The sequence below is a fragment of the Gossypium hirsutum genome, chromosome D13 (genome assembly GCF_007990345.1).
Source record: "Gossypium hirsutum isolate 1008001.06 chromosome D13, Gossypium_hirsutum_v2.1, whole genome shotgun sequence".
Taxonomy (NCBI): domain Eukaryota; kingdom Viridiplantae; phylum Streptophyta; class Magnoliopsida; order Malvales; family Malvaceae; genus Gossypium; species Gossypium hirsutum.
This window is the reverse complement of record NC_053449.1, coordinates 60,945,704-60,958,643: the sequence shown is the minus strand read 5'-3', so window position 1 is coordinate 60,958,643 and position 12,940 is coordinate 60,945,704. Positions and strand designations below refer to the sequence as shown.

Below are 12,940 nucleotides of genomic sequence, written 5' to 3'. Positions count from 1 at the left end.
ATAATACGAGGACCTGAAACAAGACTATTTTTTAGAACTGACCAAACCTGAGGGTTGAAAACATTTGAGAAAGGATAGTCTAAATTGAGACTATTTCTTTAAATCTTCTGTCAAAGATACTTGCTGAACGAGAAAACATCAGTGATAGAACCTTGACGAACAACGAGGAACGACAACCCAAACTTTAAAAAGGGATCATTCTCATGACATTCTACATTCATGCAAATATAATTTATACACATCTAGTTAGGAGCATTTGATTTATTCTGATCATGTCATCCTAAACACTAAGCATAAATAGGTCCATAAAATGGATTCTACAGGTCATGTTCCCTAGAGGACAGATCAAAGAAACAGATCATTGCCTCCATCAGTTGCAGTGGAACTGGTCAAAGATAGCAGATCTTGCCTTCCTGCATTAATAGTGAAGCAGATCGAAAACAAACCTTGCTCTCTCGGTTGTGGTGGAGCTGGTTGAAGACAATAGATCTTGCCTTCCTGTATTGACAGCGAAGCAGATCGAAGACAAACCTTGCCTCTCTCGGTTGTAGTGGAGCTGGTTGAAGACAACAGATCTTGCCTTCCTGTACTGACAGCGAAGCAGATCGAAGACACAAGCCTTGCCTCCCTCGGTTGTAGTGGAGCAGGTCAGCGATTGCAAATCTTGCCTTCCTGTACTGACGGCAAAGCAGATCGAAAAAGCAAGTCTTGCCTTCCTGTACTGACAGTGGAGCAGACTAAAGATAGCAGATCTTACCTTACTGCATTGACAGCAAAGTAGATAGCAGATCAAAGATGGCGGATTTTACCTCCCTGAGATTACAGTGGAGTACATTGAAGCCAACAGTCTTATCTCCCTAAGCAGTAGTGGAACAGATCACATCAAGTCTTATCTCCCTAAGAAGTAGTGGAGCAGACGAAAGAAACCATTCTTATCTCCCTAAGCAGTAGTGGAGCAGACGAAAGAAACCAGATCTTATCTCCCTAAGTAGTAGTGGAGCAGATCACATTAAGTCTTATCTCCCTAAGCAGTAGTGGAGCAGATGAAAAAACCCAGATCTTATCTCCCTAAGCAGTAGTGGAGCAGATCACATCAAGTCTTATCTCCCTAAGCAGTAGTGGAGCAGACGAAAGAAACCAGTCTGATCTCCCTAAGCAGTAGTGGAGCAGACAAAAGAAACTAGATCTTATCTCCCTAAGCAGTAGTGGAGCAGATCACATTAAGTCTTATCTCCCTAAGCAGTAGTGGAGCAGACGAAAGAAACCAGTTCTATCTCCCTGAAATTGCAGTGGAGCGGATTTTAAAAAAAACCCACAAATTTCATCCCCACAGAGTTGCAGCAGAGTAGATTAAAGTCATATCTCTCTAAAGATGCCGTGAAGTGGATCAAAGAAACAAGACGCAGTGGACTTGAATGAAGCTACTTGAAGAAGAAAGACACCAAGAAGTCAAGACTCGGTGAGACCGGGCAAAATTGGTCTTTCTTAGTCTTTGCTCTATTCCCGTTACACGAGAATGAGCAAAGAGGGGCAGCTGTAAGAGCCCATTTTTGCCCGGGCCCACACCAACAAAATAACCCAAATAATAAACCCAAAATTAACAGTCCATTTACAAACCCAAAAACCAGACCCAAAATTAAATAAACCCAACTGGCCCAAAAGAAAATTAAAAAAACCCTAGCCCACAAACAAAAGTTTTTCAGCAAAGAGGGAAGCTCTAGGGCGCCGCATGCGCCTCTGCCCCAGTCCCGGCACCACACGTGGCCGCCTCGCATGCCCTTTGCGCCACTATCGCGCCGCCTGACATCTGCAAAAATGAACACAACAGGCAAGTAACAGTAAATGGAAAAAAGACAAAAAAATTAGAAATAGAGAGACTTGTAATTCGGGTTATAAAAGCCCCAAGCACTGCTTGTACTTCTTCTTCTTCGTTTTGAGAGGAACAGAGAAAATAAAAAAGAAACACAGAAATTTTGAAAGGATTGAATCCTTGTTATTTCCTCTTCGTTTTCCTTTTTTATTTGTTTACTTGTTTTATCTTACATTTTTTTCTTCTTTTGCAAATCTATTTTTTAATAACTATGAAAAAAATCAAAAGCAAAATAAGGAGAAGAGAAATTCACCGGAGTTGGCCGTGACCACGCCGTCGGGAGGGTTTCTCCTTCATCGTTGGCCACCGGTCTTTGTGGCTGTGGCGGTGGCGCTCCAAGGGCTAAGAAATCCAAGGGTCGGGTGCTTGAAAGAAAAGGGGAAAGGGTTTTTGAAACTAGGAAAGAGACAGAGGCTAGAAGGAAAAGTTTGCTTAAATGCATCAAGTGAAACGACGCCTGTTTGCTGGGTGAGATCTGTGCATGCTTTTCCCTAATGGGTAATTTATGCATTTAGTCCCTCCATCTTGCGTTGAAGTGTAATCCAACCTTTTATTCCTTTTAGACTTGGGCTGCGAATTTTGTTTCTGCTTCAATCAGGTCCTTTGACCATGTGTGCCCCTTTGCACTGAAACGCTGCGCACAAGGGGCTTGGGATATTTCTTCCTTCACTCCCTGATATTTTTAGCACGTTGCAAATCAGTCCCTCGTTCCATCTTTTAATTTTTTAATTATCCCCTTTATTTTATTTCTGGTTTCAATCATGCCCATTACCTTTTAACCCCATTTTTTGTACATTTTTAAACTGTTTCTTTTATTATTTAAGATTTCTTTTATATGTTATTTTATTTTAGACTGTTTTAGATTAACTAGTATTTATCTCAAGTTTTTATCTTATTTTATTTATTTATTTGGTTTAAATTTATATATTATCATCTTATGTAGTATTATCTATATTAAAATATTTTAATATTAATAATTTCAAATTGTTCATACATTTTTATAATATATATTTACGTACATACTTTTCATTTAATATAAATATGTACTTTTTATATTTTATATTTCATATTTTTATATATACGTAGAGATAGATATAAATATACACATTTTAATTCATATATATATTTGTGTACTTGTACATATTTAAATATATTTTTCATATTTCATAATCCTTATATACTTACATATATATACATATTGTACTTCATATACATACTTATATATATTCTTTATCTTCTTAAAAATACCTTTTATATATTTTACATATATTTTATAATTCACGTACATATATCTTTATATTATTACAATTTGTAAATATATACACACATACTTACATTTTTATTTTATAATACTTACAGATTTTTTTTATATATGTATATATTTATATACGTTTTCATACTCTATAATTTATATGCATTTCTTATTTTCATGGCTTAAAATTATACATGTATACACATTTTTACATAATTGTATTTATTGTTATCATTGTTATTTGGTGTTTGTTTATTTATTCATGTACACTTTTACTTTTCTAAAATGTTAGTTCTATTTATTTATTCGTTTGCTTTGTTTATGTAATTGCCTCGTCATTTCATTTTGCCTATTGTATTGTTGTTACTCACATTACTTTGCTTACCTTGTCGTATTCGTTATTGTTTTGTCATGCATTAACACCAAACATCAAAAGGAAAGTTTTTTCTAAATAAGGCAATATTTCGCGTTTGAAAAATCGAGAAAACGTGCCCTAACGTGCTGGGTTTCGATTTCTCGTTCGACCAAATAGCCAAATATCCTTTTTAAACTTTCGATCATGAAGGCAATATTCCGTATTTAGAAATTCGAGAAGTCGTGCCCTAACTTACTGAGCTTCGATTTTTCTCGCGTTGATCCTAAATAACCGAATATCCTTTGAAAATTGAAATAAATGAGGTTTAAATAAAAAATAAAAGGCAAGCTTACTCTCAAAATACGAGGTGCCGTGTCCTAACTTACTGGATGTGACATCTTGTTAATTTGAGATAAGAAGGCCTTTCTCATTTTGATTTATTCGAGTAATTTTTAAAATAACAATATAAAGAGGGATCGTATTTTTAATTCTTTTCGAGTTTTTAGTTTTCGACACCAAGATATTAAGTAATCAATTAGGTACCAATTTTGGGCGTATCAAGGGTGCTAATCCTTCCTCGTGCGTAACCGACTCCCGAACCCATTTTTCTGAATTTCGTAGACCAAAATCGTTGTTTTAATAAAAATTAAATCATTTATTGAAAACAACCACTTTTCGAGGTGACCCGATCACACCTCATCAAAAAAGGATTGGTGGCGACTTCCGTTTTTGTTTTCGTTTTTCAAAATCCAAGTCGACCCCGTTTAAATCAAAAATGGTGTCAACAATGGAGAATAAGTTTTTTGTATGCGTTTATTTCGATGGAGAAATTTTGACAATAACAGTGGAATGTATATTTGAATGTCGCAAATAAGTAGCAATGAGATTTAATAGAAATATCTCGTTTGATGATATGAAGGAAAAGATTAGTGAAAAAATTTATAAACGTTGTGGGAGAAGGATATCAAAATTTTTCTACAAGTTTCCAATTTCGACAAATCTAATAAAGTTTACCGAAATAGAACTTGTAGACGATGAAGACATGAAGACAATGGTCACTCTTTATTGTGAGACTCGGAACAACTAAAATGCACCGATTCAGTTATTTGTTTTTCTCCACTTTATTTTTCTTTTTTCCTTCCCACAATACTATTTCTTCCTTTTCACGTGAGTTTTGGGTTGTAAATTGTCCTTTTGGATTTTTGGTCTTTAGTGCCTTACTTTCGTTGTTCTTGCTATTCAAGCGCAATAGTGGTGTTCGATTGTGTAAACTTTGTCTCCTTCTCTTGTTTTATGGAATTTTGCTTCTTTGGTTTTCGACTGTGTTGAGGTGCGGTGGGTTTTGTATCGATGATAATCGATTGATAGGTTTTAGGTGAAGTTCACGAGATAAATGATCCTCCGATAATCTTGTTGTGTGCTAGGCCATGTGGTAGGTCGTGTGTCATACACGACCACATGACAGGCTGTGTGCGAGGTCGTGTTTGACACACAGGCAAAACCATTTTGCGTCGCATGGGCTCACACAAGCGAATCATTTTGGGCCGTGTAAGTCATACGGACATGAGAATCTTTTAACAATCATATTTTCAGTTTGTTAGCTCCGTATCTTCTATCAAAGCTTTCATCTTTTTGTTAAAAGTCTAATAAAGAGCAACCCTAACACTCCCCCTATTGTCATAATTTCATCAAAACTATCACTACTTTTATCGGATTAAAAATAATAGTTCAAGTCACAATGAAAATTTAATATTTTTTATTAAAATCAAGTCATTATATTAATAAACTTTAATTGAAATTGTATTTACATTTTTTTTATGATAGCAGTAATTTATTTTTCGACTTTCAACCTATTGATCCTCTTCATTATATTCAAACTCGAATTGCTTTTAAATAAACAATTACTATAATTAAACTAAAAAATATATAAACACACTTAGTTGATACTAAACCATAAAGAGAAAGGAAGGATGAGAAACGATAAATATGCTTAAAGCTAAAAGTGGATACATATCAAACCAACATCCCATGAAGCCATTTGATATATCCAAAGCAAAAGCTGACTTGTTAGAATTACAACTGAAATCCAAATGCAAATAAAGTAAAAGTCTTCCGTGCCCTGCCTCAACCTCTGCTTCATTCTTCCATCTCCATCTTCACATTTCATACATGCAAGTTCTATAACACAATGAGTACTTAATCAACTTTCAATATACCAAATTTCTAACCAAAACCATGCTGGTAGAACGGACTATTCTGGACAAAAGGCACGTCTCTACTCTACTCTAAAGGGAAAGATAATATGGAATCGAATCTGATAGAGAAATTACAATTTTATCACATACCTCAATCTTCATCCTTAATAATAACCTTTTGGATGTGAGCAATTTTGTGCCAATCTTCACCCCCATTTTCTCTGTATCTTTTGCTCAACTCCGGACATCTTTGAATTGTCAATTCTCTAAGGTTGGTGAGGCGGTCTATTCCCTCCGGTAGAGCTGACAAATTTCTGCAATTAACAATCTCAAGTTTTTGAAGAGAAGTGAGATTCGGTAGCCATGCTGGTAGAACGGACAACTTTGGACAAAACACAATTCGTAATTGCTGCAAAGTGGAAGAAGATCCTTGAAGAAGCAACCGTGGCAAATCTCTTAAGGCATCTAATCCGAAGAGTGAGAGAGTTTTAAGGCTCAACTGAAGGTCTTTGTCTTCTTCCTCTTCTGGTTCCATTTTCAAATTGATTAGATGGCACATCACTATTATAAGGTCTTCTAACTTGGCTAGGAATTTCAGGCTCCGTGGCAATGAGACTAGTTTAACACAACTACTCACGACAAGTGTCCGAAGTGACTTCAGATACTGCATTCCTTCACGTAAACATTCTAATTCCATACAGCACCTCAATTCCAAGTATTGAAGAGAAGTCCAAAATCCTGCTCGTATTTCTTTCAAATGCGTAGCTTCAAGAGGGAGACCTTTCAAAATATAAGGGGGAATTGAACTCATTATGGAGGCCACGTTCAAACTCCGAGTGGTGACAATAATTTTGCTTGGAGAAAATCCATCCGTCGATCTCAACAAATTTATTAACTCAACCCATTTTGCTTTATTTTCATTCCACACATCATCCAGGATGAGCAAGAACTTCTTCTCAGTCAAAAGGCTTCTCAAACGAGCTTGCAAGGCGTCAAGTGTTGAATCATCACATCTTTCTCCTTTATTTACAGATTGAATAATCAGCCTGACCAATCTAGAAAGATCAAATTCCTCAGAAACACAGATCCATATCTTCAAAGGAAAAAGGCTAGTAACTCGATCATCATTGTAAACTAATTGAGCGAGCGTGGTTTTTCCTAAACCCCCAATTCCAACAATGGGAATGACAGGGACATTTCGAGCCTCACTTGGTTTCATCAACATACTAATAATGTTCTCTTTATCCTCATCTCTACCAATAACATCAGAAGAATCCACAAAAGAGATGGTCTCTCTGCGAAAAACATGTCGGTTGTCGCTACACTGTCTTAGATCAAAGCTTTTCCACTCAGTGGCAAGTTCGCCTAGTCTCCCATTGATGTCTTTGATTTTATGACTCATTTTTAAAGAGAATGAAAGAGGCAAACAACAGGAACCTAAAACTCGCACCTTTAAGTTGTTGATGTCGGGATGATTGATGGCGTCCTGTTTCCGGAGAGCTTCACACTTGAAATCGTCAATAACGTTCTCAGCATCGTAAAAGATGTCTCTGAGCTTCCACATACAGAGGCGCAGCTTTTCATTTTGGTGCTGTTGCCGCTCGGCATCCAAGAGCACAGCTTTAATGCTGAACATGGTGTCCTCCAGCTTTTTCAGATCGGTTTTGACATTAAACGCCAAGCGAACTTCGTCTACAGAGAGATTGCCAATTTTGGCGAGAACCCTATCTGCAATATTGAACAGAAACGTTTCCGCCATAATTGAATTTCTAGAGCAAAGCTTGAATGATTGAGGGGAAGGAAGGCAAATGAATGAATGAGGCACTCAATAATGATTTTATTTTTTGGTTGTTGACTAGGCTTCATAGTTGACTTGGGTGGAACTTAACTACGCTGTGTTGATAAATTAAAAAAAAAAGTAAACTATCAAAATAAATATTTTTATTCAATTTAGCGACTAAAATATAATATTTCAAACAATAGTCATTAAAATATAACTTCAGATAATTAAGAGTTTTGAAATGCAGGTTTAAATCGCACCGCTATCTATAGGGTTATTTATGAGTTTAAAACAAAAAGGTAAATGGTACAATAATACACAAGAAAAGAGTTAAAACAGAATTGAGAACAGGGAAGGAAGTTCAATTCCCCGCATTCTCCCTTCCTTGTACCTCGCCTAAAACCCTATTTCTACTTATACTCATCAATCTAATATTGAAGAGTTATTTAAAAATAAAGTAAAATTAAAAGTATTTATTTTACAAATAAATCCAAAAATAAAAGTTCTTAAAATAAATCATTATCCATTAACTCGTTCTTTGGCTCAAAACTTTTACAACAATTTGTATTTTTGACTCTTTTAACTTTTCGGGTTTGCTTTTGCACCTAATCAAAAATCAAATAACAGGTCCAAAATTAATAACATCTAATTCAAGAATTTATCAAAATTAAGTGTGATAAACATGTAAATTGGATGTATTATCACTTTTCATACCAAGTTTAATATTATTTATCATTTATTATTTTATAAACTTTTCAGAATATTATATTAAATTAAAATAAACTGTAAATCAAGTAATTTATGTAGAATTAATGATGAACAAGTAATTTAAAAATATATGATTAATTGTAAAATCATTATTGAATCAATCAGATATATGAATGTATATGTCATGGTGTATAAGTAATTTTAGGAGTATTTATCAGTTGTATATTTCTCTATTGATGATTGTAATCTTGGAAATTCCTCTAATTACGAATTGAATCAGATACTTGAATGGATTAAATTATAGAACTAATCAATTAATTATTAATTTAATTAAATTATTCTATGTAAAAATGTAGACAAATAAACTTGTATATATGTGTGTCTAACTACAAACATAATTGATTGAATTATCTAATTATCAATTAATAATTGATTTAATTGAATAAGTTTATGTATAATTGTAATCTCATTCATTTGTATACACATGTTTCTAATTATGCCCTAATTTGGGCTAGAAAAAGCTGAAGGACCAAAAAAAATAGTATATTTTAGAGATTAAATGATGCATTAAGCTAAATCCGTAATCATAAAGAGAAAGGAAGGATGAGAAAACATAAATATGCATAAAGCTAAAAGTTGATACATATCACAAGTTAAGAGTTAGAAGGCATAGCATGAAGCCATTTGAGATATCAAACAAACATTACAATCAAGCCATTTGAAATCTCCAAAGCAAAAGCTAGAGTTATTAGAATTACAATTCTAAACTGTGAAATCTAAATGCAATTTAAGTAAAAAGTCTTGGGTGGCCTGCCTCAACCTTGCCTTCATTCTTCCATCTTCATCTTCACATTTCATATATGCAATGTTTCAAAGCGAACTTCGTCTACAGAGAGATGGACAATTTTGGCGAGAACCCTTTCTGCAATATCGAACAGAAACGTTTCCGCCATAATTGAATTTCAAGAGCAAAGAAAGAAGAGAGGCAGTACAGCATTCAAGAAAAAACCTTCTTTTTTTCTTTTTTTCTTCTTTTTTTGTGGTAGGAAATCAAACAAAGAACTTCTTGTTGTAGCCCGAAATTCGAAAAAAAAACAAAAACAAACCTTCCTGTTCGACGTCCCTGTGACTTAACCTGCTAACTCTAACATATTGTTCGGGAAAAGGACAAATCCTTGAAATCTTGTAGGAAAGAAATTATCAAACCTATGAATATTTTATAGGGGGAAGTGTAATTTTGTAAAGATGTAACATCAATTATTAAAGAAATAAACAAATTTGGGTTATAAAATTCTTAGTAAAAATAAGATTTTGCCTTATTAATACTCTTCATTTTGTTTTGTTAAATTAATCTATTTAACAGTTCATAAATACTAATGCTTCAAGGTCCTTGATTACTCTTAATAATATCATTTCCAAGATAATATATGTTACTTTTATTTTTAATACTAGTATTAATATTTTATTTTTGAAGGAGAATAAAAAATTTGTTGTTGATGTGTATTTAATTAATTAACATTTACATTGGTGTATTTTATTAACTTTTTGTTAAGATGTTAGATTCCTTTCCAACCACCTTCATTCTTTGAGTACTTCACCCTATTATTGGCTTCATGAATTTCCACTAAAAGCTTCTCTCACTTAGATTACCATTTATCCTATATAATACAATTTCTCTCTCATAGGATGTGATTTGCTAGATTTACTCATTGCGTCAAGTTTTGTCAAAATTTTAGGCTCGATTTAAAAATTAAATTTAATATTTTACCTAAACTCGACTCAAATAAAAATGTTAAAATTCAAGCTTAATCCAATGTGGTAGAATTAAATTTTTTTCATATTAAAAAATTTTTAAAAATTAATACATTAAAGATACTAAAAATAGTAAATTAAATGTTTCCTAAAAATTGGAATATAAATTTAAAATATTTATACTTAAATAAAAAAAACCTCTAAAATAGTAAAAAAAAATAGCAATAAAACAAGATTTCTTTTGTCCAAAAAAATGGTAACAAAGCAATGAGATAACAAGAAAATAGTAGATTTCTTTTGTCTTTTTACTAATTCAGACCAGATCGAGCTTGGGCTAAAAAAATTTTACCCGAAATTCGGCCTATTTTTTAAATAAATTTTATTTTTTGTCCAAACTTATTTTTCGAATCTATATTTTTTCCAAACCCTCTCGATTTAGCTCAGATTTATCCTTTCACTCATGTGAATCTTTCAACAATCATATTTTCAATTTGTTGGCTCCGTAACTTGTATCAAAACTTTCATCTTTTATTTAAAAGTCAAATAAAGAGCAACCCAACACTCCCCCTCTTGTCATAATTTCATCAAAACTATCACTACATTTATCGGATTAAAAATAATGGTTTAAGTCACAATGAAAATTTAATATTTTTTATTGAAATCAAGTCATTATATTAATAACCTTTAATTGAAATTGTATTTATATTTTTTTACAATAGCAGTCTAATTTGTTTTCTGACTTTTAACCTATTGATCTTTTTCATTATGTTCAAACTCGAATTGTTTTTAAATTAATTGCGAGAACATTTAACAATCAATCCTTACTGAACAAACAATCATGAAACACGTCCATAATTTAGCTCTTTAGCCTTGCGAGCTAGAAGGGCCCAACTTTAACTAACGACCTCAACTGCTTCAAATCTAATTGCTATTTCCTTTAACAGAATCCAACCAACTACTTAACTGCACATGCCCATGTGTTTTTCGATAGATCAAATATGATAGACAATCAATATATATCTTAAATAATCAATATCTAGTATTAGAATAATTAAATATAACATTTATAAAAATAAAATATTTTATTTCATTTATAAATCATTCTATAATCTTATACATAAATTTTAATGTATGAATTATTGTAATTTTTCAAGTTAACAAGGAATTACATTAGTCTTAATTTGAAAATATAATGATTTCGTTAATCTAAATACGATATGTATTTAAGCATCTTATTCAAGTTAAGACTAATGTAGTTTTTCACTCAAGAGTTAATTTTGGTATATGTCTAATATAAATATATCAACTTCTTTTTCTAGATTTTCATAAAGATTATAGTTCTATATTTAGATATAGGATAGATGTTCTTGAAGAAAAATGAACACTTAATACTTTTGCTTTGACCGCATATTCATGGGCAATTGCATCTTGCGTTCTCAAAGGGAGTACTTTATCAACTATTAGTTATCAGACTGTTATCCAACGAACACTCACCAGTTGCGTATTCATTCCATCGGAGAAGAAGGAAAAAAGGAAATTGCTTAAAATGAAATATCCAATTGCGTTTGCCGGGAGTCGAACCCGGGTCTATTGCTTGGAAGGCAATTATCCTAACCGTTGGACTACAAACGCCTGATGCTGCGCTTTACAGATAAACTTAAATTCAAATATATTAATGGTCTCTATGTCCCCCCATCATATATTGGTAAAAACATCTCTTCACTCCCTCTCAATTTTGATATTGAGAAAATTGGTCCTTCTAAAAAATTTTGAGCAATTTAATCCCTATTAATTTTGAAAAGCAACAAATAAAAGCAACTAATCACAATAAATATTCTTTTGGCAATTATATATAATTTTGATTGATTAGTGTTGTTATATCCTCACCCAGCTCAACATGTGGCACTACAAGAAGTCACCCAAGGACGGCTCAAGTTCATTCTAAATGTGTTTTTTATTAATTTTTTTATAAATTATTAATATTAATATATATTTTTGAATCTTTTACATATTTGAATCTTTTTATAATATTTATAATTTTTAAATTTTTTATAACTTTACAATCATATAAAATAAATTTAGATAAATAATTATCTAAATTTAAATGAACTTGAACAATAATTTATCCGGTGTGAAAGTATCCTAACCGTTGGACTACAAACGCCTGTTGGCACAACCCACGGGTAAATTTAAATCTCAATATATCAAAAGGCTTTTATGTATATTGGGAAAATCATCTCTCCATTCCTTCTCAATAATTTTGAGTAATTTAATTTCTATCAGTTTAGAAAATCAGTAAATAAAAGTAATTAATCATAATAAATATTTTTTTCAATTATATATAATTTTAATCAATTAGTGTTGTTATACTCTCACAAGACATTACAAGAAGATACTCAAGGATGGCTAAAGTTCACTCTAAATGTGTGTTTTTATTATTTTTATTTTTTTAATCTTTTACATATTTAAAACTTTTTTATAATCTTTATCATTTTTAATTTTTTATAGTTTTACACTCATATAGAATGAATCTGGACAAATTATTATCCAAATTCATTCTAGATGTATATATTTTTTATCAATTTTAAAATGATGTTTTAAATTTTTTTTATTGTTAATAGTCAAACCGATCTACTAACAATTTCTATTAACGGAAGAGTTTAATTGATTGTTTTTATTATCATTAATAGCTCAATAGGATAAATTTCAATTTTTATGTAGATTGGTAAAAACATCTCTCCACTCCTTGTCAATTTTAATATTGAGAAAATTGATCATTCTCAAAAAAATTTAGCAATTTAATCCCTATCAATTTTGAAAATCAAAGCTCACACTTACTCTATAAGTAAGCGTTTATTTCTTCACTATTTTCATTAAAATTTAATTTTAACCCACATTAATTAAAGAATATTGTCATAACTCATTTATTTACTTTTATCATTAAAAAAAGTTAATTTTAGTACTATTTTTATTTAAAAATTTAATTTTAATCTTGTATTAATTAAAAAAATATTATATATCACTTTTT

General features: G+C 31.8%; 1 protein-coding gene and 1 non-coding gene across 3 annotated transcripts; both read right to left on the bottom strand.

Annotated features, from left to right (window-relative positions):
- Positions 1–5,448: 5,448 nt before the first annotated feature.
- On the bottom strand, positions 5,449–7,524 carry LOC107932004 (disease resistance protein RGA2-like). 2 transcript variants are annotated; one of them, XM_016863947.2, is made up of 2 exons: positions 5,823–7,524; positions 5,449–5,655 (listed from the first exon to the last, which is right to left on the bottom strand). In XM_016863947.2, exon 1 carries the CDS (start codon positions 7,429–7,431, stop codon positions 5,824–5,826), a length of 1,608 nt encoding a protein of 535 aa, XP_016719436.1. In that variant the 5' UTR covers positions 7,432–7,524; the 3' UTR covers positions 5,449–5,655; position 5,823. The 2 variants fall into 2 exon arrangements, with proteins under 2 accessions (XP_016719436.1, XP_016719437.1); XM_016863948.2 differs by having other exon boundaries at positions 5,449–5,631; positions 5,823–7,511.
- Positions 7,525–11,472: 3,948 nt separating this feature from the next.
- TRNAG-UCC (transfer RNA glycine (anticodon UCC)) lies at positions 11,473–11,544 on the bottom strand. The gene has a single exon. It is a non-coding gene; the product is annotated as a tRNA-Gly (tRNA).
- Positions 11,545–12,940: the final 1,396 nt, after the last annotated feature.

What these genes read in the sequence shown, in the direction of transcription:
- LOC107932004 (XM_016863947.2), bottom strand. Translation starts at nt 7,431, where the DNA reads ATGGCGGAAACGTTTCTGTTCAATATTGCAGATAGGGTTCTCGCCAAA.